We start from the raw sequence: 24,571 nt of genomic DNA, 5'->3' as shown, positions 1-24,571 counted from the left end.
AGAATACGATAATTATGGCTTATTCATCTTCAAAACAGAATAATTACCATATTAGCATTCCAACTTAAAAAGCAAATGCTATTAATAGCTTCTTCTTTAAACTGCAGTTCTGAGATTCTGGCCCCTATACAGGGCCCCTATTTTGGGCTGAAGGCCTCTTTATTAGTTAAGCCAACTATATTCTCCACTCCTCAAAAATGTACAGCTAAGAATCCATACTCCATGACTTTTTGTCTTAATGTAAATAAATGAACTACTTTATTATAAATCAATAAGCAGAGAAAAAAATATGTATGTGTCTAGAATGGTGCAGTCTAAGAAAGGAAACAGTCTAAGAAAGCTAAATATACAAAACAGAGACTAGTTAGAGAAAAAAAAAAGATCTGAATCAAGCCTGTGCAGAATTCATGTCTTTAATTACTGTAACATGATTCATTAGTTATTAATTTATAAACATAAGTGGTCAGAGAATTTTGCTTAAGAAAACTCTTTTGCCTGAAGATATTCTTTGGGTCACCTACACATGAAGAACAGAATGACCTATTTCAAGATGAGGACCCTTATTTTTCACAAAAAATTATAGCCACCTGCTGTAGAGAGAATAATAGCCCCCACACCAAAGATGTCTGTGTCCTAATCCAAGGAACCTCTGTTATCTTACATGACCAAAGGGAGTTTGCAGGTGTGATGACTTTATTTTGAGATAGGGATTATCTGGGTGGACCCACTGTAATCATAAGGTTCTTTATAAAGGCCAGAAATTAGAGACAGAGAGAAGGAGAGTGAGGCTGGAAATGTGACAGTGTTGTTTTTGAAAAGAGAGGAAGAAGCCTCTACAAGCTACAAAGGGCAAGAAAAGAGATTCTCCCCTAAAGCTTTCAGAACTCCTGTCACATCTTAATTTTTAGGACTTCTGACCTTAGAACGAAGTCAAAAGCTGCTGTCCTTACTCCGCAGCCTTGCCGACACCGCGGTCAGGGCCGCCCCGACCCGGGGCTGGACCCGAGAGGCCGGAGACTTGCGGCCCCACCGCCCTCACTCCAGCACAAGACGCGCCGACCGCGGGCCTGCGGCGCCGACCGGAGGTTAGGCTGCAAGGCCTCCGCGCGCTCCTAGCATAACCGGACACCCTCCGGACACCCTCAGCTACTTAACTACCCTGAGAACTGGTGGGCAGTGCAGCATCAGCAGGAGCCAGGCTGTGGCGCGTTCCTCCTCCCCGCCCCCGTCCTAGAGCCGCCCCTTCCCCGTGGCGCTGCCGCCGGGCCGCAGGCGGAGGACCTCGGACACCGCGCCAACAAGGAGACGGCGAGGAGAGGGGGCAGCTTCGGAGAGCTGCCGAACTCTCAACCGCGAGCCCACGTCGGGCGGCCGAGTGGAGCGCCCTATGCGCTCTCGCCGCTGCTCACGGATGACGCGCGCGCGCGCTAAGGAGGGGGCGCTCCTGCGCCGCCAGGCCGAAAGGAATGTCCTCGGCGCCCGCCTGCCACCTGTCTCACCGGCTGGGCTCCCCGTCCGCGCCCGGCTCCGCGCGCAGTCGCCCGGTATTCCTCAGAACCATAGCGCTGCAGCCACCGCCGCCACTTCCCTGTAGAAATTTGGCGCGCTTATAATAACTCTCGCGAGAGGCCGGAAGCGCCCCACCGCCCAATCAGGAGGTTCGTCGCACCCCGCCCCGCAAAGCTCCAATCGCCGCCGGCGCCCGAGGGGGAGGTGGCCCGTTAGGGAGTCCGGGAAAAGTGCACAGAGGTGCGCGTCGCGTATCCAGGGGTCTGTACCAGGCGGCACTGCGGGACGCGGCGGGGCGGGAAATGTCCGGCCGTCCCCGCCCCGCGCCCTGGGCCCAGCGCCCGGCAGGCCAGGAGTGGGGTCGGTGTCCCCCGGTGGGAGTGGCCCGGGGAAGGCGATGGCGCCGGCGGCGTCGAAGCTGCGGACAGAGGCTGGACTAGGGCCGCTCCCGCGGCGGGCACTCTCCCAGTACCTGCGCCTCTTGCGGCTCTACCCAGTACTCACCAAAGCGGCCACCAGGTCTGCGCGGAGCGGCGGAGGACAGGACGGGACGGGACCGGACGGGACGGGGCGGTGGAGGGGGGGCGCGGGCCAGAGCTCGGTCGGCCGGTGACCCAGCCCCATAGGTGCATCCAACGTGGGGGTTTGAATGTGGAAGGCAAAATCTCGGTGTATCAAAATGACCCTCCAGATGCCTTAAATTAACTAGAACTCTTAGCACGTGCGGTTCTGTATATTCGGTTCCGAGCTGTAACTCGTGAACACGCTAAAATGTGGACCCAGGGACCAGACTAAAGGAGTGCACGAGCTGAAGGACTTGCTGCAGACCTCGGGGCTTCTGGCCCCTCTGCCCCGGAGGTAGTGGTCGTCCGGAGTAAATGGGGACGGGGGAAACGTCTGTTACCCGCTCGGGTCTGCGCGGGTTCTGCTGCTACCTTCCGGCTCATTAGTATCAGCTCTTGTTTTGAGGCTAGGTTAGACTGGAGCTTCCCTAGTACCTGCTCTTGTTTTGAGTCCAGGATAGGCTGTGAATTCCCTGGTGGCTCAGTCGTAAAGAATCTGCCTGCAATGCAAAAGACCTGGGTTCCATTCCTTTGTCAGGAAGAGTCCCTGAAGAAGGAAATGGCAACCTATTCCAGTATTCTTGCCTGGGAAATCCCATGGACAGAGGAGCCTGACGGGCTGGGGCTACTGACCCTGGGGTTGCAAGAGTCGCACAGGACTTCCCAACTAAACCACAACCACCACAGGATGCACTAAATGGGTTGAGGTGAACGCCTTTAGGAAGAGGAAGGTGAGACCTGGTGGGAGGTGTTAAGACATGCTTCAGCAGCTTTGCATCTGGGAGAAAGCTGACACAGTGCCCTCCGTGCTGCAGTTAGGTGGGCCCTTTGATTTGCAGTACTAAACATTTTATGAAACATCCCCCCTTCCTTTTAATTAATCCGTTTTACAAGTTTGTCCCCTTTTATTAATACAGCCTTTCATACATGTGTACAGCTGCTTCCTTTCTGGGGAGAATTAGCGATGATTAAGATAAGTAGGTCCTGTCCCTACCCTCACGGATCTTGCATTCTAGTAAAGAACTAGTCAAAAAGTAGATAAATGTATAACACAGATAAAGTGGTCATGGAAATTTTATTTGAGGAGGTGACACTTAAATAGAAGCCTGAAGAAGGAACAGACCATGCAAAAAAGGGAATCAGAGGGCAGAGGGCACAGCCGGAGCAAAGGTTCTGAGGGAGGAGCAATCTGATAGTGGTGGAGTGGAAGATGGGCCTGTGTTCCTGGAGAAAATGAACAACAACCAAGGAAGAGGATGAGGAAGAAGTAGTGAAAGATCAGATCAAGAGGCTCCTTGTCTCTTCCAAGAATTTTGGACTTTATAGCTTAGAAAGCTTCTCAGAATGCAGTTATAGACCAATTATTTAGTAGCTGAGCCTGTCTCCACCTTTCTATTTGAAAGTTTTATTGTGATGATTGTAGATTTACATGTGCATGTGTGCCAGATTGCTTCAGTCATGTCTGACTCTTTGCAACCCTGTGGACTGTAGCCCACCCAGCTCCTCTGTCCATGGTATTCTCCAGGCAAGGATAACTGGAGTAGGTTGCCAGTCCCTCCTCCAGGAGATCTTCCCGATCCAGGGATCGAACCCATGTCTCTTGCGTCTCCTGCATGGTGGGTTCTTTACCACTAGTGCCACTTGGGAAGCTCAGATTCGCATGTAGTTGTAAGAAACAACACAGGGAGATCCCTTGTATACTTTCCCCAATTTCCCCCATTGGCAACATTCTGTAAAACTGTAGTATCACAACCAGGACACTGCATAGATAACAGACCATAAAACATATTCAGATTTCCCCAGCTTTTCTTGTACTCCTCCGTGACCGTAGGTGTTAAGTTCTATGCAGTTTTGTCACATGTATAGGTTTGTGTGTCTACCACCGGAGTCAAAATACAGAAAACTTTTGTCATAAGGATCCCTTTCGTTGCCCTTTTATAACTACACAGGGTAACTGTTTCCAAAATTATAGGATAGCACCACAATCCAGATATGACACTTATACAACCCACCAATTGGAAATCTTACCATGCTTCTGTGTGTGTATTAAGTTCTGCCGTCTCCACCTTTTCATGCAGGGAACTTACATTTCGCTGCTCTGATAAGGGTTCATCTCCACCCATCCCCAGCATGTTCTTCGAACCACTGTGCTAATTATGTGCAGGAATAGATGCCCCCCCTCCCCCAGCCCCGGTAGTTCACTTCTGTTTTCTGAATACCCCTCTCTCCACAGTGGCATTTTGTCAGCACTTGGGAACTTCCTGGCCCAGTTGATTGAGAAGAAGCAGAAAAAAGAAAACTGCTCTCAAAAGCTAGATGTCAGCGGGCCTCTCAGATATGCCATCTATGGGTGAGTTCCATAAAGGGACTGGTTTACTCAGTAGCAGGCTAAGTGCGACAAAGCTAGGATATCAACACCTGGAATTACCCAATTTGGGAAAGTAATTTTTTAAAAAGCATTTAAATCATCATGGGAGAAAAATCATAATGATGGATAACGTTAGCTTCACTTATTTTGTAGTTTTATTTGGTTTTTATTTTGAATTGCATGGGTGGGGGTGGCCATAGTAATTGAGCTGAGAGACCTGAAGGCACTTAAACCTGAAATCAGACTTCAAGACCCAAAGACTCTGAAAGAGGAAAACAGACTCAGATATGACCAGTTAGTTTCTGTTGTTAAATTCAGAGCATAACCATTCAGAAAAGAAATCCTTAGGTATCCTGAAAATTGTCGTTTCTGAACTACTTTTTAATCGCAAAAGCACAAAGATTCAGAAGTTTTATCTAGTAAATCCACCCCAAGTTCTCTGGCCAATAGCAGTGTTTGTATAGATGGATTATTTAGAAATCTTTTGCAATAGGATTGATTTTTTTCAATTCAAAATTCACAAATAACATTTTTGTATTGTAAGCATGCTAACTTGAGTCATCACAGCTTTTCCCATAATGTATTTAAAGTCCTAATCCCTCCAAAGAGGGGGTGATAATCCCTCCACCTGGGAGTGATTCTGATGCATTCCCCATATCCAGTCACAGTTTTCCATCCTCAAGTCTTCCTGTTTCTCTTCCTCCTGAGAAGCCCTGCTCTGGGCCAGTTAACATTCTGTGAAAGGGTGGAGAAAGATGAGGGAAAACCACTTGTTTAAAGGCTTGGCACTGTGGAGCTGGAAGGCCCCTGGGCCCCTGCTCATCTTTAGATTCTGGATTTCATGGAGTCTCAGATCTGTTGACCCAGTAGACGTGGTGGCAGAGTTCAGTTTTCTTCCTGAGTACACTGTGCTGTTTGGAATGAAAAATATTACAGACAAGCCAGCGCACAGCACCAGATCTCAGCCCTAATAATGATCGGAGAGAGTTTGATAAAAAGCTCTGACACCCAGGATGCTTCTGTTTATTTACCGAGCACCTTCTCTGAGCCAGGCCCTGTTCCAGACAGAGCAGTGAACAGACAGACACGATCCTATCGTGTGGCATTTACCTTCTAAGGGTGAAGAGAGGGCACTGTATAAACAAATGAGACCATGACATCCAGTGATAAATGCTTTGAATAAAATGGACAGGGCCTGGAATAGAGTGGCTGGGACAGTGGTAGGTTCGTTATTTAGGACAATTGGAAGGAGCTCTCTGAGCCAACAGTGTTGAGAAGGAGCCAGCCATGTGATGACAAGGGTCTGCAAAGCAGGAACACGCCTGGTCTGTCAGAGGCAAAAATGAATGCCTGGAGCAGATGCATTGAAAGCATGTTTTTTAGAAGGGCCACACAGACCTCTGTGGTCAGTGCTGAGGGACTCCAGGGAGGCAGGTTTTAGGATCTGGGGTTTGAAGGTGAAGGGTGTGTCCAACTCACTCCCACCGCGGGCCTCAGGTTTTTCTTTACAGGGCCGCTGAGTCACTTCTTCTACCTCTTGATGGAGCGCTGGATCCCTTCCGAGGTCCCCTTGGCAGGCATCAAGAGGCTTCTCCTGGACCGCCTTCTCTTCGCACCCGCCTTCCTGTCATTGTTCTTCCTTGTCATGAACTTCCTGGAGGTTGGTCTCTAGCACTCGTGCACGCCAGCTGTTCGTTGGCAAAAGGATGCTTTGGTGGAATTCAGAGGGTCTCTGAACTTTTCACTCAAGTTGAAGTTTCACATTGTTATCTATGAAATATCAGAAGCAAAGCACAGTCGTATTAGCAGCACCTGTTGGCCCGATGTAAGTGTCCTAGGTAGTGGGCTGTCCACGTCCATTGTCATAGTTATCCCGGAGTATCGTTTATGCTCATCACTCCTTACACCTTTTGGCAGGTCTTATCACTGAATGTGTTAGTGAAGAAGCACATATACTGGTTTATAAGAATGTTTTCTGAATGTTTCGATAGCTGTTCAGTTCAATTCAGTTCAGTCGCTCAGTTGTGTCCGACTCTTTGTGATCCCATGGGTTGCAACATGCCAGGCCTCCCTGTCTATCACCAACTCCTGTACTTCAGTATAATTGACTTCTTTGTACTCCCACATATTTTATTTTATATATTTCAAAACATGATTCTGGGAAGTGGGTGCATGGGCTTCACCAGACACCAGAGGGGTCCATGGACCTTGCAGAACCCTGTGCTCACTTGGAGTCTGGACATCACAAGTGCTCTGAAGAGGTTAAGTTATCAGTATAGACTTAACGTGGCAATGGAAAACTTGAGAGATGTGTTCACCCAACCTCATTCCCACTACCTACCACCCTCACCATCTCCTTTCCGTCCTCTGTGTGCTGAGATGTGTCACGTTCTGCCCTGGAAATGATTTATTTCAGCCAATCACAGCAAGTAAACACTTCTCACTTGGATTTTATTTTGAAACCACATCTCAAGTTCTTGTTAGTAAGAAGAACACCCATTGCTGTCTAAAGTGACCCTGGTGGGAGGTAGGAAAGATGTTTAAACTTCCCTGTGATTCCTAATAAGTCCCTGACAGTAAAAAGAAATATTTGGGAAGCCCTTAGGAAATCAGATGGGAGAAAGTGAAAGGGTGCCTATGTTAGGATTGAGGGTACCACAGCAGTTTCTCCCTATTTTTTCCTTCCAAATAGGAAGTGAGTATATTTTCATTAAAAAACAAATACCCTGTGCTCGCTTCGGCAGCACATATACTAAAATTGGAACGATACAGAGAAGATTAGCATGGCCCCTGCGCAAGGATGACACGCAAATTCGTGAAAAACAAAAACAAATACCCTGCATGGATAAGGCAAGTGTTACCAAGGCACATAAAGTTCTCACCACATAATGACACATGTGGGACCACACTCTCCATACGGCACACACACTCCAAGCTGCTTCCACATCCGGCATTCTGTGATCCAGACATCATGTTACAAACTATATGCCTGTCCCTGTTGTATAGGGATTCCTGCTTGGTCAGTTCCTAGAATTGTTATCTAAAAAGGCTGTCCTTGTCTGTCCTCCCTACAGTGGTGCAGAATGATAGCATCAGTTCAGTTCAGTCACTCAGTCGTGTCCGACTCTTTGCGACCCCATGAACTGCAGCACGCCAGGCCTCTGTGTCCATCACCAACTCCTGGAGTCCACCCAAACCCATTTCCATTGAGTCAGTGATGCCATCCAACCATCTCATCCTCTATCGTCCCCTTCTCCTTCTGCCCTCAATTTTTCCCAGCATCAGGGTCTTTTCAAGTGAGTCAGCACTTTGCATCAGGTGGCCAAAGGATTGGAGTTTCAGCTTCAACATCAGTCCTTCCAGTGAACACCCAGGACTGATCTCCTTTAGGATGGATTGGTTGGATCTCCTTGCAGTCCAAGAGACTCTCAAGAGTCTTCTCTAACACCACAGTTCAAAAGCATCAATTCTTCAGCGCTCAGCTTTCTTTATAGTCCAACTCTCACATCCAGACATGACCACTGGAAAAACCAAAACCTTGACTAGACAGACGGACCTTTGTTGACAAAGTAATGTCTCTGCTTTTTAATATGCTGTCTAGGTTGGTTATAACTTTCCTTCCAAGGTGTAAGTGTCTCTTAATTTCATGGCTGCAGTCACCATCTGCAGTGATTTTGGAGCCCAGAAAAATAAAGTCAGTCACTGTTTCCCCATCTATTTGCCATGAAATGATGGGACTGGATGCCATGATCTTAGTTTTCTGAACGTTGAGCTTTAAGCCAACTTTTTCACTCTCCTCTTCACTTTCATCAAGAGGCTCTTTAGTTCTTCACTTTCTGTCATAAGGGTGGTGTCATCTGCATGTCTGAGGTTATTGATATTTCTCCCAGCAATCTTGATTCCAGCCTGTGCTTCATCCAGCCCAGCGTTTCTCATGATGTACTCTGCTTTTAAGTTAAATAAGCAGGGTGACAGTATACATCCTTGACGTATTCCTTTTCCTATTTGGAACCAGTCTGTTGTTCCATGTCCAGTTCTAACTGTTGCTTCCTGACCTGCATACAGGTTTCTTAAGAGGCAGGTCAGTTGGTCTGGTATTCCCATCTCTTTCAGAATTTTCCACAGTTTATTGTGATCCGCACAGTCAAAGGCTTTGGCATATAAAGCAGAAATAGATGTTTTTCTGGAACTCTCTTGCTTTTTCGATGAGCCAGCAGATGTTGGCAATTTGATCTCTTGTTCCTCTGCCTTTCTAAAACCAGCTTGAACATCTGGAAGTTCACGGTTCACGTATTGCTGACGCCTGGCTTGGAGAATTTGAAGCATCACTTTACTAGTGTGATAGCATCAACTCACAGCTATTGAGCACTGAGCTCGGCATCCAGTGCTTCAGATCTCTGAGCCTAACATCAGTCCACTTGACAGCTGAGGAAGCTGAGGCCTTCAGTTATTTAGGGGTAAACACTGGCCTAAGGTGCTGTAACTGTGAGTCATTGAGTCAGGATTCAGACACAAGTTTTATGACCCCAGAGACCTCTAAACTCTTGTTGTGGATCTCAAGCTCTAGGCACACAGGGTCAGTAGTTGCAGCTCTCGGGCTCTAGAATGTGGGCTCAGTAGTAGTCGTGCCAGACTCAGACTCTGGTTCTCAGACATGTGCCAGACATGCTGTACAGCATGTGGGAGCTTCCCCGACCAGGGACCAAAACTGTGTCCCCTGCACTGGGAGGCAGATTCTTAACCACTGCCCAACCAGGGAAGTCAGGTGGAAAATATTTTCTGTACCTTTACGAGGTTGGGTATCTTTTTATATGCTTATCTGTATTTCTTCCACTAACTCTGCTCATTTTTTCTGAGAATGTTTGCATTTTTTTCTTACTTATTTGTATGTTTGTACATGTTAAGGATATCCATCCTTTGCCAAATAAAAGTTATGGATATTTTCCCCATTTTTAGGTGTTTAACTTCACAAAAATGTTTGTGTAAGTTATATAAACTATCTTATAGTGTCGTTCTCCATACAAAAGCTTAGAAAGTCATGTATTCAAATCTTCCAGTCTTTTCCTTCATAGGCTTCTTTAAAGGAAGATACTGGAAATATTTCCCTATATTTTCTTCTTCTACTCTTATGATTTTATTTTGTACATTTTGATAGGCCCAAAGATAATAGAAATATTCTCTTATGCTTTCCTGTAGTAGTATGTGTTTGTTTTTATACTTTGGTCTATGGACTTCCTGGGTGGCTCAGCGATAAAGAATCCACCTGCCATTGCAGGAGATGTGGATTCAGTCCCTGGGTGGGGAAGATCCTCTGCAGAAGGAAATGGCAACCCATTCCAGTATTCTTGCCTGGGAAATCCCATGGATTGAAGCCTGGTGGGCTACAGTCAATGGAGTCTCAATGCAACTTAACGACAAAACCACTACTGCCACCACCAGACTTTTTAATTGCCCTAACTGTACAGAATTTTAAAAATCTCTAGTAAAGCAAGCCTTCCTTTCTTACTCTTTTTCAAGATGGGTATTCTTATACATCTATCCTTCCAGGTGACATTTACAATCATTTATTGGTGTCTATTTTTTTAAAAGAACTCCTGACAAGTCTTGATATGAAATGCATCAGCTTTGGAGGTTATTTTGGAAAGAACTGACAGCTGAGCCATCAGCAGCTGTAATTTTGGTGCCCAGGTTAGCAATGTGAATCACACCATCATCAGCTTAGCTCTCAGGGGTCGCGGGCAAAGGTCACACACAATGAGAGCACTGTTCCGATGATCTTCCTACTGGATTGTTAGTTCATCTGGCTGTATCACTGATCAAGCACATGCATGTGCTATGTCCAAATAAATGGAATAAAACATGCAGTTTCAAAGAAATCATTGAGTTAGGCTTTGGGGTTCTTTGCCTGGAAGACCAGTATTGCTCACGGTCTGCGTTTCCCCCCCTTTGCAGGGGCAGGACACCGCCGCTTTCGCTGCCAAGATGAAGAGTGGGTTCTGGCCGGCACTGCGGATGAACTGGAGAGTCTGGACACCCGTGCAGTTTATTAACATCAACTATATCCCTGTGCAGGTGAGGCCAGCCAGGTGCCAGCATGGAGCCACAGGGGCCTTCAAGCTCCCCTAGAGCCCAGCCTTCCTCCTGAGCCTCGGGGTCATCCCAGGTTCCGGATTCCTCCCGAGGCTTTTCTCTCTGCCCCGAGTTGTTACCATTACTGGATTTGAGGAGGCAAAGCGACACAGGGGGGCCCAAGCTGGGTCCACACTGTGCCCCTTCATCCCAGGCTGTGCTCAGGTTTCTAGGGTTGGATGCCCACCCCCACCCCCCACCTCCAGGGCTTTACAGATTGCAACCCAAGGCAGCCTCACCCGCAGGGACGTCAGAGCCAAACCTGAGTGAGGCAGGGGTGGGCTCTGAGTGGTAAGGGGCAGAGCGTCTGGGCGTGAACCAGTTCACTGGCCTCTGGCCGCTGGCCCTAGGCAGGCAGCTGAGGGGCCACCCTCCGGTTGGTTGAAGGCCCTGCCATTGTCCACTGTCTTCACACCCAGTATAGCTCATCTGTGACTGGGTCCCAAGACCACTGCCAGGTGGACAGGCTCACGGCTTAGATTTATTAGGGCCACGCAGAAGGGATGTACAACTGGGTCCTGGGAAGCCGTTGCAGGCGCCCCATGCTCCCTGCCCTGAGGGCTACTGGGAGCAAGTGATCATTTACCCACAGAGTCAGCCACAGCAATATTTCTGCCCAGGGTTTTACTTGGGGCTGGCACATGGACACTGCTCCCTGCACCAGAGTTCCAGACCCTGGGGAGGAGAACAGGTACTCAGCTTCAGCCACACTGATTTTGTAGGCACTCTAGGCCCAGGGAGCCATTCTCATCAGTTGGAGAAAGGTGGGAACCCACATCTAAGTTCCCAGATACCAACCTCTCAAACAGGCCTTTCCAGACATTCCCAGGCCTCAGCCTGCTGTGTTACCGTTTTTCTGCACACTATTTAAGTAATATACCTGAAATTAGCTCATAAAAACTGGTTTCCACCCTGCTTTAGATAGAGGAAAGAGACCCGGGGCAAGAGCCCCCTTGGGGAAGAGCTACCTTGAAAGGGTGGGAGGAGGGAGAAGGTGGGCTTAGTAATCACACACTACACACACCAAGGATAGCAGAAAACCAGAGGCAGTGATGGACAGCAGTAGCTAGTGTTGTTGGAAGTTAAAGCAAAATAAAAATCGGTAAGTCTCCATTAGCTTTAAAAATGACCTTTCCAAGAGCAATCTCAGTGGCTCCATGGGGCTGAAGCCAGATTGTTGTGGACTGAGTGGGTGGAGAAGTAGAAGATAAACTACAAAGTTTAACTACAAGTTTGTGAAAACTACAAGTTTGTGACGCACAGGGGGAAAACAGTAGTTAGCAGTGGTCCAGGGAAGGAGAAGGTTTGGCAGCTAGAAGAGTGGCCATGTGACATGCACGTGGCACCCCAGGCTGCCCCAGTGAGAGGGGTGGGGGTGGGAATGGCACATACGCAGAGAGACATTTCTTCCCGTTGAGCAGAGGAGAGAGGAGGTCACTTTTACTGGGGACTCCCGGCCACACCTTGTGTTTCCGCTGGGAGAGAGGTGGGTAGGTCAGGGGAGGCTGATGGGTATTTTGAGGGGAATAAAGTTGTGGTCAGCTTGGTATTGTGAAAGATAGGAGAGGAAGCTGATTGGAGATGGAGGAGGCAAGAGAGGCTAAAGACCCTTTTGTGCAGGGGCCTGGGGCAGGTGAGAAGCAGGGAGGATTGGGGTTTTTCACGAGAGTACAACTGAGGAACAAGAAGGGAAGAAAACTGAGGACATGGACCATAGGTTCTAAGGCCTATAGAGAATGAAATAAAGACATGAGAAAACAGAACGGCTGAGGACGTGAAGGGGCCTGTGGATGAGAGTAGAGAGGCTAGAAAATAGAATCCTTCTGAGTAGCTTAGGGGCAGTACTGCAAGCGTGGGGTCAGAGAGCTCCCTAAAAGGTGGTTGCAGGTGAGTGCTTAAGGGGCAGGGATTTTATTCAACACATATATATTGAGCACCTGCTGTATGCCCTGTGGCTGTAGACTCTGGGCTAGCGATTAGTGAGATAGGCCAAACTGCTACTTTCTTGGAGCTCATGTGCAGGGGAGACTCAGTAATTGACTAAAGGTGATTTTAGGTGGGAGTACGTCTGTCGGATCATTGAAGCAGATAGTGGCAACAGGATGGGTCTGAGTGAACTGGTCATGGAGTTGTCAGGGAAGAGCCAAGTGAAGCTACCCGCATGATGTCTGGTCCTGGGGTGAGAGAGGCCTACCAGGAGCTGAAGTGACCGGTGAAGGAGTGTTTTCCCTACTGTCCGGTTAATGTCATCGGGCAGGGGGACTGTCCTCCTCACTCCTCTCTGCGGGAGCCCAAGCACAGTGCCTCATGCAAAGTAAAGACTCAGTAAATCCAGCAGTGGGTGGATGGGCTGACCAGTGGGTGAGCGCTGTCCTGGGGGCCTCGTGCTTGATGAGTGTGCCCAGGGCCTTCCTCTTACTTCTTACCTTACCATTTGTTCTCTCTGGCAGTTCCGGGTGCTTTTTGCAAACTTGGTGGCCCTGTTCTGGTACGCCTACCTGGCCTCTCTGGGGAAGTGAAGATGACCCGGAGAGGGTGTCAGAAACACTGATGGCTGGGGTGGGGTGACAGAACAGAAATAAGCCAGCCTGGCTCTAGATCATGAGATTCAAGATGACTCAAACATGACGGATGGAGGAACAGAAATCTTCTAATGTCAGAATCATGTTTTAAAAAGGCAATCGCTGTCCTCAAGTGGTGCTGCCCTAGAAACATAAATATAGCAGAGATGATTTCACCTGTCACCTTGGATTGAATTAGGATCACAATAAACTATAATGTAGCATTTTCAGCGGTGATTTTAATTTCTCAGAATAATTGCTGTTGCTTTGATAGAAATGAGTGACCAGAGGACTGCTCTTGGAATTTTTTAAATGTTTAAAAATTTGTGGTAAAATATATCACAATACAACTGTTTAGCTACTTGGCGCCATAGGGCAAGGGCCCCTTAGACCAAGACTTTCCCTGACCTTCTGAAAGGCCCTGTATACCACCCTTTCCACTGGGTCTACTCTCCTATTGCTCATTTACATTGGCCCTCCTTCCCTGCTTTTTCATTCTTAGAACATTCCTTCCTGATAGTCTCCCATCCTTATTTCATGGATACAACATCCCTTGGGATCTCAATTGTATATATTTTAAAATTTTCTTCTGTCTTGTGTGCTGTTTTCTGTTTTCACAGGGTTCTTTTTTTTTCTTTTTCTATTTGATCTTTGTTGTTGTCGTTCAGTCACTAATTCATGTCCAACTCTGCGACCCCATGAACTGCAACATGCCAGGCTCCCCCGTCCTTAATATCTTCCAGAGTTTGCTCTAATTTATGTCCATCGAGTCAGTGATGCCATCCAACCATCTCATCCTCTGTCCCTCCTTCTCCTTTTGCCTTCAGTCTTTCCCAGCATCAGGGTCTTTTTCAATGATCCGGCTCTATCCAGTCATTCCAGTGAATATTCAGGGTTGATTTGATCTTTGTTTTACCCTATCAGTATTTCCTGAAATGTCTGTAGATACTCGGATGTGTATCATTGTTAAAAGAGTCAAAGTCACTCAGACATTCTTCAGAAGATTTGTGTACACGGGCTGCAGTTGTGACACCATCGTTGGCAGTGGGCTGGCCAAGCAGGAACCCAGTTTTGTTGGGGCTAGTACCTGTAACTCATCTGGCTCTTCCAGACTCACAGGACTGGATGAGCTTGCTTCTTGATTTCCCTCAATGAAGGCAATTGATATTCCATCTTCTCAGATCAATAACAACCTGATTTCCAGCTTTCAACATTTTGTCAGCTGATCTCTTTGCTTGGTTTCTTCTGTTTCAAGTACATCTTTTTGAATTTGTCCTTTTTAAAAAAAAAATTTTTTTTTGCTATCATTTTTAAGTGACCTTCTGGAAGCAGATATAAATATATGGGTTTAAGACACCATGTTTATGCAGAGGTCTGGGTATTTCTGTGGAATACATTCATTCTTCAAAATCCAGAGTGACTTTAAAATGTAAATCAGATCATATCACTTCCCCATTTAAGTCTGCCAAGATGACCCCGCAGTTCCCCTTAGTTGTATACACCCAGGAGAACAAAAAGCAGGGACTTGAAGAGACGTTTGCATACCATGTTCACAGCAGCATTCTCAATAGCTAAAATGGGGAAACAACCCAAATGTCCATTGATGAATGAAGAGAGAAAATGTTGTCCGTCAATACAATGGAATATTATTTACCCTTTAAAAGGAAGGACATTCTGACAGAAGACTCGGATGAACCCTGAGGACACTGTTAAGTGACATAATTCAACTCCAAAGGACAAATACTGTTTGACTCTATTTCTTTGGGATTCCTGGAGCAGTCGAACTGGGACAGGAAGCAGGATGGCGGATGCCAAGGGCTGAGGGAAGCGGGTGAGGAGTTTAGTGTTTTAACAGGCACAGAATTTTAGTTGGGACGCTGAGGAAGTTCTGGAGATGGATGCTGGTGATACTCGCACAACAGAGAGAACGTGCTTAATATCCCTGAACTGTACACCTAAAAGCGGTTACGGTGGTAAATTCTGCAGCACGTGTATTTTGCCCCCGTAAAAACAAAGCAACCAGCAAACCCTGCTGGAGTTTCCTAGTTCATCTGAACCAGAACCTCAAGTTATCCGAGGGTTCCCCCTGGGCTCTTTCCGCAGGTGCAGGTGTAAGTACTCGGGTACGGGTCGGGCGCCGTCTGAGGCCTCGCTCAACGGCAGAAACGACTCGCACAGCAGGCCTACGGCACCGGGCCGACCAAAGGTCTCAGACCGACCGCCTACCACCCGGCTCCGCCTTTATCCCCGGAAGCCACCGCGGCGGACAAGACGATTGCGGCGGCTCACGCGCAGCCCGTCGGCCGGAAGCGTACGCCCGATGAAGCGTGTCCCTCGTCGCCCGCCGTCCACATCCGAGCGCGCCTGCGCAGAGCCCGCGTGGGGTCGACGCGGGATTTGACCGGCATGGCGTTCCGGCAGGCGCTACAGCTGGCGGCCTGCGGCCTGGCCGGGGGCTCGGCCGCGGTGCTCTTCTCGGCAGTGGCGGTGGGGAAGCCCCGCGCGGGCGGGGACGCGGAGCCGCGCGTGGTCGAGCCCCCGGCGTGGGCGGGGGCCGCGCGCCCCGGGCCCGGCGTCTGGGACCCCAACTGGGACAGGTGCGGGGCCAGCAGCGGTAGCCCTTCTCGGGCCCTAGCCGTCCCGTCTGGTCGGTGTGGTGGGTCCCACGGAGGGGCGGGCGGGGCAGGTTTGCTTGCTGGTTTCTCTTTCGGTTCTGGCCGCGAGGCTGGCTGTGGACGTGAGGCGTCGCTCGACCCCTCTGCTGAGCACCGGTTTCCTTGTCTGCCCAGGGCGTCGTTTTGAGGAAGGGGTACCGGGATGCCCGGAGTGGTCGTTTTCAGTCCTGAACGGAGGAGTTGGACCTTAATAGGGCTCTTGTCCCTGTTTCTGTCTCTCAACTTATGAATATTCAGATTGGGTGACGGCTTGCTAATCCCATATTTGGGATACTGCCGAGAGGGCCAGGTGGAGGTGGGTTCTGGAAGGGGCCTCTGCGCGGAGGCCGCGCAGGGCCAGGGCCCCTGACAGACTGAGTAGGAGCTTGAGGCCCAGGGGTCCCAGGCCCCCCGGCCGCGCACTGTCAGCATTCTACCGAGCGCTTGGAAATGCTGAAGCAGTTTTTAGCCTTACTTAATGTTAACTTAAATTTAAAAACCAAAGCAGAGCACATCTTACAATTTTGTATTGAAACGATAGTATTTTTTGATATGCTGGAGTGAATAAAGTGAGTTACTGGAATTTCCCCTGTTTCTTCCTACTTTGTAAATGTGGCTACTTGGAAATTTTAAATAACATACGTTGTCGGTGTTCTATTTCTATTGGATGGCACCGCTCTGGGTTGTGGGATGGTTTACCCAGTCCCAGCTCTTTCCTCCTTAACACTTTGAGTGTGGGGCACAGAACTAATGTTTATTGTTAGCCTCCTTGTATAGGGAACTTCAGAGGCATTCTTTTTAACCTTTAACTTTTAAAGATAAATTTATTTTAAAATAGTCTTCTATTTACAGAAAAATTGCAAAGACAATAGAGTTTCTACTTTGTTAGAGTTCCACACCTAACTTCCTCTGTTGTTAACACCTCACTCTTACATAGAGTATTTGTTACAGTTAGTGAACCAGTGTAGGTACAATATTATTAACTGATGTCCATACTTTATTGAGATTTCCTTAGTTTTTACTTGTAGTCCATTGCCTCTCCCAGGATCCCATATGACAATCAGGCTTTGACAGTTTCTCAGACTTAACTTGTGATGACCTTGACAGTTCTGAAGAGTGGTGATCAGGTATTTTGTAGAATGTCCTTCAGTTGGGATTTGTCTGTTTTTCTCATGATTAGGCTGGGGCCATATTCTCTTTCAAACATCAGTACAATCTTCTTAATTTCTTGTGCCTTTCCAAGGAAATAGTCACTCTGAGATTAAAGGACTTACTTGGAGAGCCAGACTTCAGCTTTCTTTGAGGCTGACATGCTATATTTGCTCGCCAAGTCTATATTTATGAGGGAGTAAGGAGAGTGGTATCCATGCTAGAAAGAGCCTCATTCAATGAAATTTCCAGCCTCTTTCTGAGGAGCCAAGCTTGCATCTGTGCCTGCGGTACCAGAGGTCTTCTCTGGCTAAGCCCCAGCCCCCCCCATGACTGCCAGTGTGGCATCTAAGCCTGGTTGTGTATGGGTACCCCAGGTTCATATGGCCCAACCAGAACCCTTGAATTCACCATGACTTCCCTCAAAACTTATTCTTCCAGCACTGTCTCAGCAGAGTACATTCTTTCCCAGCTCTGCCAGTCTCACAGGCATTTAACTTCTACTGACTTCTGGTCCATGAGCTAACAGAGCCTGTCTTCACCAGACATCGTTTTTTCACCATCTTTGCTACTGCTGCGCCCTCCCAGGCCCCTCCCCCCACCCCCCAATCAGCCCTTTCCCAGCACCCAGCAGGGCCAACCAGGGGGGTTCCCGTGATAATGGGGACATTCTTCTCCCTGTCTGGTGTGATGGCCACTGTCCCACTTGCTGCTGAGCTTTGAAAATGTGCTTTGTGTGATTGAGGAAATGGGAGTTTTAATTGTACTTAATTTTTATGTTTTGAGTGTAAGTAGCCATACGATCAGTGGCTACTAAGGAGCAGCACAGCATCCCTGTCAGCGAGGCCGCCCTGTGGGCATTTCCCACCTGCCCTCCCACAACCACTCCTTCCTCTTCTCTGCATCACTGGTCCCCTTGCTGTGACTGTCTCCTCACAAGGACATGAACAGCACAGAGGCTTTGCTTATCTGTCTGTCCACCATCCAGCCGCCCGGGGCAGGCCTAGCACCGAGAACAGAGGACGTTGGCTTCTCCCCTACACCTCCCAACACAGGAAGCCCCTCTGTCAGAAAGACTAGGGGTGACTTGTGAGCAGGGGCACAGAGCGCACCGTCTTGTGTTTCAACGTCAGGAGAGAACCACTGTCCTTGGTCAACCTGCGGAAGAGGAACCTAGAGCCTGGAGAAGAGGAGCTGACATCCAGGCTGGACCACTGCAAGGCCAAGGCCACACGGCACATCTTCCTCATCAGGCACTCCCAGTACCACGTGGACGCCTCCCTGGAGAAGGACCGCACACTGACGCCCCTGGGTATGTGGCTGGGCTGTGCTGATCCGCGAGGCAGGCCTCCTTGGACCTGTGTCAAGTGTTCTTGGCCCAGATGTGAGCTTTGTTATTAATAGTAATAATCAGCTTAATCTGACTCAAGACAGACTTTGCAAGTGTCCTCAACCTTTTTTTTTAATAAGTTTTTAGAAATTTTATCATTTTTGGCTGTGCTGGGTCTTTGCTGCTGTGAAGGCTTGTCTCTAGTTGTGGTGAGTGGGGGCTGCTCTGTAGTTGTGGTGTGCGGCCTTCTCTTTGCATGCCTTCTCTTGTAGAACAAGGGCTCTAGGTCATGTGGGTTTCAGTAGTTCTGGCATGTGAGCTCAGTAGTTGCGGTTCTCCGGGCTCTAGAGCACAGGCTCAGTACTTGTGGCACATGGGCTTAGTTCTTCCACAGTATGTGGGATCTTCCTGGATCAGGGATTGAACCCGTGTCTCCTGCATTGGCAGGCAGACTGCCACTGAACCACCAGGGAGGCCCCTCAACTTTAAGAATATTACCATGGATTCTGCCTGCAGGTGCCCTGCAGTGGCTCCGCCTGGTGCCCCGTGGCTTGACTTAGTTGCTGAAGACCTTCAGTGGCTGCCTTATAAACAGTGGCGTGTCTCAGGGCCCTGCCCAGTGCTGGCATCTGTGGCAGTTTCTTGCTGTGAATGGTGCTGCTGGGCACATCCTCTCACTTTGGCCTTTGTGTGCCTGTATCCACAGGAGAATTCCCTCAGACAGGAAACACAGGGTGTTTGGAGGTGGAGTTTACATTTCTTCAAATATTTTTGTTAAGTGAGATGGTACCCTTTTGTGTGAAGGGGCTGGTGGCCTGTCCTCAGGCTCAGATAGAAGTAAAGCCGCATCTGTGGTGTCACATGTCCAGCTAAAACTGACTCTCCAAGGGCGTTTCAACTGGATTCTAAGATACATTAGAGGAAAAGCATTTGTATTTGCACCCAGACCTCAGCAGTGCTGGTTGTCCATCCTTACATGTAGACATCTGTAGTGATTGCATGGCTGGTCACTGGAGCATTAAGAGCCAATCTTTGGATAAAGTTGAGTAAGAATAGTGTAACGGACCCAGATATAGTAAAGAGGACTCCACCCAAACTTCAGCCACCCTCAACCATGGCTGGGTGTTGTTTTTTTTTAAGATTGATTTCTATATGGATGCTCTGGGTCTTTGTTGCTGTGTGTGGGCTTTTCTCTAGTGGTGAGCGGGGGCTGTTCTTCATTACGGTACACAGGCTTCTCACTGCAGTGACTTCTCTTGTTGAGGAGCATGGGCTCAGTAGTTGTGGTGCACAGACTTAGTTGCTTTGCAGCATGTGGGAGCTTCCTGGACTAGGGATCAAACCCATGTCCCCTGCATTGGCAGGTGGATTCTTATCCACTGTACCACCAGGGAAGTCCTTATGGCCATTGTTTTTGATGCTTTTTCTGTTTGGGGCTGAAGGTGGCTGGTCTGTCTCACTGACTTTACCTGTTGAAAGCCTGACCTCTTCCTTAGGCCTGAGACCAGGAGGGGCTGCCCATCTTGTCCCCCAGCCCTAATGGTGCTTGGTAAGGACTGAAGTATTTGTGAAGTAGAAACAAGCAGGGTCTCCCACCACCTGTAATTCTCCAGTGTATTCCACCTTCAAGGTCGTGAGCAGGCTGAACTAACTGGTCTGCGACTTGCAAGCTTGGGGTTGAAGTTCAATAAAATCGTCCATTCCTCCATGACTCGTGCGGTAGAAACCACTGACATCATCAGTAAACACCTGCCAGGTGAGTGCCAGGCACCCCAGGTGCCCAGCAGCAGGGAGGGAGGGGTGGCTACTCCTAAAGGGACTGAGTCCTGTGCTTTTCTACAGGCGTCTGCAAGGTCAGCACAGACCTGCTGAGGGAAGGCGCCCCCATCGAGCCCGACCCCCCTGTGTCTCACTGGAAGCCGGAGGCTGTGGTAAAAAAAATCCTCCCAGGACAGCCTCCTATGGGGAGCAACCTCCACTCTGCCCTTGGGTTCCTGGTGGCAGCATGACCCATGCTGCCTCCATATGCATGATTCCTTCTTCTGCCCCTAGCAGTATTATGAAGATGGAGCACGGATCGAGGCCGCTTTCCGGAACTACATCCACCGGGCAGACGCCAAGCAGCAGGAGGACAGCTATGAGATCTTCATCTGCCATGCAAATGTCATCCGCTACATTGTGTGCCGGTGAGGGGTCCTGCTGGGTGCCCTTGGCCCTGTTCCCCCTCCTGCCCACTTGTGCCTCCAGAGTTTCCTCCAGGTCCAGCTGGTGGTCTGGTAGAGTGGCTTTCAGTCCAGTTTTTTCATGACTGTGTGTTTTTGGTGGGAACAGACCAGACCAAGTGTCCTCCTTTGGCAGTCTTTCCTGGGCGATTTTGTGGTTGCTTGGTTCAGGTGCTATGTGCCAGCTGCTCACATTGTGAAGTCATAGTTTATATGCCAACACCCCATTTCCCTGACATGCAGTGACTGGTTTAGCACCTGTCGCTGGATCATGCCACTGTGGTTACTCAATGTTTGCCTCAGTTTCTTATTTCCCTTAGCTTATTAACTGGAATTTTTTTCAGTTATGGACTCACAGACCTGCTTGTGCAGGGTTATAACCTGTGAGTGTGTTAGTCATTTCCCTGCTTCAGCTGATCCATTGTAAGAAGTCAGGAGCTTCTCCAGGGGCTCCTGTGTCATTGGAGCCAGCCAACCACTTCCCTGTGTCCTGGCCCCACCGAGTTCCAGGCCTTCGCAGTGATGCCTGCCCTGAGCCACATCCTTAGTCAGAGGGCCTGGACCTGGAAAGGCCAGCAGGGTGCTCATGTATTTTATCAAATCCCACATAGAGCCAGATGTTAAATAACTGTAACGCTGCATCTCCCAGATCCATTAGAAGCTGTTTGGCAGGTGCTTCAGGAGCTGAGGGGATCCCCCTTCTCACATGGGCCCACTTGTCCAGACATCACACACGGCTCCAGGCAAGAAGCGCCATGCCAGGGGAGCATGGTCCAGGCCAGGGCGAGTGCTGCTGGGAAGAAGGGCTGGGCTGCAGGCTTGTAGCTTGAGCCTGTGTGTTGCCTTTAACACCAAGAAGCCAGCCGCCTGGGCTTTGACTTCTGGGCTGTGTAAACACACATCCTTCCATATCCCAGGACAGCACTGACCCAGCATCACTGGGAAGCAAACCCAGTGCTGAAAATGGGCCAGAAATGACCAGGCTTGAAGCAGTGATACCTATGCTAAAGACGGGGCTGCTGGGAGCCAGGGCCTCTGCCCCAGGAAATGGGAGGACAACCTACCCCCAACTTAGGACAGTTTTTGAAAGTGGTGAGCGTGACATTGAGACTTTAAAAAGCAGTGTGTAGGTAGTTACTCCTTCAAGTCAGCAAAACTCTTGACAGAGTGGTGGTGAGACAAGCCACGGGGCTGCCGCTTGTCGACCCCAAAATTCTAGGGCAGGAAGAGTGTCTGGTGACATGGACAGAGGCCGTAATCATGCTGTGCTCTTCAGCAAATACAAACTGTGCCTGAAAAGCACTTTTAAGAGCATGAAAACGCTCCAGGGGTCGTGCTTGCACCTGCTGCACCATCTGGCTGCCCTCTGCCCCCTTCTGGTTACACTGGGAAAGCAGATTAAGTTGCATGCATTTGTTAACCAGTGTGACTCACCTGCAGGCCTCTAGCACGCTTGATCCCCATCCCAGAGGGACTGGATTCTCCCTGACCCCTTGTTGGACTGTTGGGTTGACATCTGCCCAGCAGCTCCTTCCTCTGAGAAACCCCATCTGAAAGCAGGAGGGACTTAGAGATGCTGGACCTGGCCCCTGGAAGTCTGCCCAGGGGCTTCTCATTTGGGGTGGGGGGACCCTCAGCTCTGTCGAGACCTGGCCCACCTGGCCTGTTTCCAGCACATTCTCTCTTCTCAGGGCGCTGCAGTTCCCTCCAGAAGGCTGGCTCCGCCTTTCCCTCAACAACGGCAGCATTACCCACCTGGTGGTCCGGCCTGATGGCCGAGTGGCTCTCAGGGCCCTTGGGGACACAGGGTTCATGCCTCCTGACAAGATCTCCCGTTCCTGAGGGCCACTTTGAGGCCCTCCGTCCTCCTCAGCCCGTCGCTGGCCTGGTGTGCGTGCCGCCAAGACCGCAGGTTCCCCCGTGTCCCCCCCACAGTCTGCGCAGCGGGGACGGCCACCTCTAGGTGGCAGGAAAGCAAAAGGATCTACAACACAGTGTTCTTAACTCAAGGTCCAGGATGAAAAAGGGAAGCACTCAGATCAGACCAGCCTCATCTCTTTTGCAGTGTGTCTGCCTCCCTCTCATCCAGGACGAGCCTGAGGGGTCCAGGCAGGCCTGTTTGAGGGACTGGATGAGGCCCCCCAGATGCCGTGACTGAAGGGACCAGGCAGACACCGCAACAGGCTGTCGGCCAGCAGAGCCCGTCAGGCAGGAGGAAGAGGAGGAGGGCGCAGCACTTCATCTGTTTGTAACTTATTCTGCTTTGTACCTTCGTTTCCTAAAACTTGTCACTTACATAAAGATTTTTCTCATCTGGTTCTTGCTTTGAAAACCAGTTTCTCACTCCAAAGTCACACCTCCCTGATGCTGTGGGATCTGAACTTTTGTGTCATGAGGCCTTTCTGGACACACAGGAGGAGCACCTTGGCCAGTGAGGGAGGTGACTTGAGCGGCTGGCCTCACCAGAGAGGCAGTGATGAATGCCCCAGGAGCGGCCTGTTTCAGTAAAACGTCCAACTGACAGTTCAGTCCTTGTTTGCCTCTGGCTGTTAATCTTTTATGCTTATGGATTAAAATATTTAGTGTGTCCATCCCAAATTTCTGTTATTTTAGGAGAAAGTATAATTTTTATTGAGTGGTTATGAACATTTTCTGTAATCCGTGCAACTAATTGGAGTATTTGATGTTTCTGTCAATTTTGGAAATAACTACAAAATAAAATTTTATTTTACTGGTTTTTCAAAGTACTAATTGTGAATGTTTTAAAACAAGCAGCCTGTGCATGACAAACAGCAGCCCCAACTAGCTAAGAAAGGGCTTTTTCTGCTCAGCTTTCTGCTGAGGCAGAAAGCCCTTTCCCCAGGATCTGGTGTACCCTGGGCTGAAGTTTCGCAGGGCATCTGCCCAACAGGGGCCTCAGTGAGAGGCCCTGCCCCAGGACAGTGAGCTCAAGTGGTTTTCTAAAAGCAACAACCATGCACCATTCTGTAGAAATAGTTTTGACAAGTTAGCCAGGGGCTGTGCCAACGTCTAAGACCAGAAAAGCGTCAGGCAGCACCAGGTGTCTGGCCTCGGGTGCTGTGAGGTCCCGTAGTCGAGCCCTGGGCACCTGGACCCTCAGCAGTTGCAGGTAGGTCCTCCCCGTCTCCCTGGGTTTGTATGGTCACATACTGTCCTGTCTGCAGACCTGTCTTCAGTGGCATGTCCACCCTTTGTACTTCACCGCGGAGGAGCAGGGCAACGTTTCAGAAACAGGAAGTGAGCCCAGGAGCGGGACAAAGGTGTTTGGATGGGGTCACTTACAAGGGCCCAGGAAACCACCCTGAGGTGGGACATATGACCAAGAACTTATGAAACATCAGGAAAGACCTCCCAACTGTGACCGACATAAAAACCCACCCCGAGAGCCTATGCGTCAGGACGGATCCTGAACTGACTGCAGCGGGAATGAAGGTGGTTCCCACTGGCTGCATTGCTGTTTGTTCCAAAATATCTCGAGACAGTTGAGGAAGGAACGTGAGGGCACGTGTGACCCAGAGCTGCCTGCGGGTCTCCACACACAATGAGAAACACAAGCCTCCAACTGCCTGAGCACACCTGGCTTGGGGATGGGATAGCGATGTGCCCAGTGACTGGTAACTGTACTCAACAAGACAATCACCCTACAACCATCCCCTCTGAGCTGTGAACGCTTCTGGAAACATCCAAAAACTACACCAGAAGATCTGGTTGCCACACGTGGCGCCTGCTCTCCCCCAGGAGCAGGGGAAACCTCTGAAGGCCCCGGCACAGCCACCACCCACCATAATGGGGTTCCCATCACCTCTTTTCAACCGAAGACGTTACATACTGATTGTCAACATCACAGAAAAAGGCTCCCTGTTTCATAGGACACTTAGGAAATATTTGCTAGTTTAACTGATGCCAAGGCTTTTCACAACTGTGTTAGGAATGAAAGGACCCCAGACAGCAAATAAACTGCTCTCAGATTGATGTTCTGTTTAACCCAAACACTGCTTAAGAGTTTGCTAAAAAGGGCATTTTTCCTGGGCACAGTTGAGAGAGGTCTTTCTGAAAGCTTAGAAT

General features: G+C 49.3%; 3 protein-coding genes and 1 non-coding gene across 10 annotated transcripts in view; 3 read left to right on the top strand and 1 right to left on the bottom strand.

Annotated features, from left to right (window-relative positions):
- POLE (DNA polymerase epsilon, catalytic subunit) overlaps nucleotides 1-1,606 on the bottom strand; it is a 54,426-nt gene extending 52,820 nt beyond the window's left edge. For 4 of the 6 annotated variants that reach the window (XM_020905687.2, XM_020905688.2, XM_070474982.1 and 1 more), the window contains exon 1: nucleotides 1,500-1,605. In XM_020905687.2, coding sequence (XP_020761346.2) covers nucleotides 1,500-1,561 — 62 coding nt within the window. In that variant the 5' untranslated portion in view covers nucleotides 1,562-1,605. Of the gene's footprint in view, nucleotides 1-918; nucleotides 1,018-1,499 lie in introns of those variants that run through there. The other 2 variants (XM_070474983.1, XM_020905689.2) reach the window with 2 other exon arrangements.
- Nucleotides 1,607-1,765: 159 nt separating this feature from the next.
- On the top strand, nucleotides 1,766-13,360 carry PXMP2 (peroxisomal membrane protein 2). Its single transcript, XM_020905697.2, has 5 exons — nucleotides 1,766-2,028; nucleotides 4,306-4,422; nucleotides 5,938-6,100; nucleotides 10,393-10,512; nucleotides 13,020-13,360. The coding sequence occupies exons 1-5, from the start codon at nucleotides 1,907-1,909 to the stop codon at nucleotides 13,086-13,088; spliced, it is 591 nt and encodes a 196-aa protein (XP_020761356.1). The 5' UTR covers nucleotides 1,766-1,906; the 3' UTR covers nucleotides 13,089-13,360.
- Nucleotides 7,169-7,275, top strand: LOC139037945 (U6 spliceosomal RNA). Its single transcript, XR_011490883.1, has one exon. It is a non-coding gene; the product is annotated as a U6 spliceosomal RNA (small nuclear RNA).
- Nucleotides 13,361-15,488: 2,128 nt separating the features above from the next.
- Nucleotides 15,489-23,232, top strand: PGAM5 (PGAM family member 5, mitochondrial serine/threonine protein phosphatase). Of its 2 annotated transcripts, none has more exons than XM_020905696.2 (6): nucleotides 15,489-15,727; nucleotides 18,067-18,245; nucleotides 19,894-20,019; nucleotides 20,106-20,194; nucleotides 20,319-20,449; nucleotides 22,177-23,232. In XM_020905696.2, the coding sequence occupies exons 1-6, from the start codon at nucleotides 15,537-15,539 to the stop codon at nucleotides 22,325-22,327; spliced, it is 867 nt and encodes a 288-aa protein (XP_020761355.1). In that variant the 5' UTR covers nucleotides 15,489-15,536; the 3' UTR covers nucleotides 22,328-23,232. The 2 variants fall into 2 exon arrangements, with proteins under 2 accessions (XP_020761355.1, XP_020761354.1); XM_020905695.2 differs by having other exon boundaries at nucleotides 20,316-20,449.
- The last annotated feature ends 1,339 nt before the right edge of the window (nucleotides 23,233-24,571 follow it).

Source organism: Odocoileus virginianus, chromosome 12, assembly GCF_023699985.2.
Source record: "Odocoileus virginianus isolate 20LAN1187 ecotype Illinois chromosome 12, Ovbor_1.2, whole genome shotgun sequence".
Lineage (NCBI taxonomy): Eukaryota > Metazoa > Chordata > Mammalia > Artiodactyla > Cervidae > Odocoileus > Odocoileus virginianus.
The sequence above is the reverse complement of the archived record's forward strand: the minus strand, read 5'-3'. Positions and strand labels throughout refer to the sequence as shown.

Coding starts and splice junctions, on each gene's coding strand:
- PXMP2 (XM_020905697.2), top strand. CDS start 1,907: ATGGCGCCGGCGGCGTCGAAGCTGCGGACAGAGGCTGGACTAGGGCCG. Junction 2,029..4,305: donor CTCACCAAAGCGGCCACCAG/GTCTGCGCGGAG, acceptor CTCTCTCCACAG/TGGCATTTTGTCAGCACTTG. Junction 10,513..13,019: donor TCAACTATATCCCTGTGCAG/GTGAGGCCAGCC, acceptor TCTCTCTGGCAG/TTCCGGGTGCTTTTTGCAAA.
- PGAM5 (XM_020905695.2), top strand. CDS start 15,537: ATGGCGTTCCGGCAGGCGCTACAGCTGGCGGCCTGCGGCCTGGCCGGG. Junction 18,246..19,893: donor CCGCACACTGACGCCCCTGG/GTATGTGGCTGG, acceptor TCCACCTTCAAG/GTCGTGAGCAGGCTGAACTA. Junction 20,450..22,176: donor ATCCGCTACATTGTGTGCCG/GTGAGGGGTCCT, acceptor CTCTCTTCTCAG/GGCGCTGCAGTTCCCTCCAG.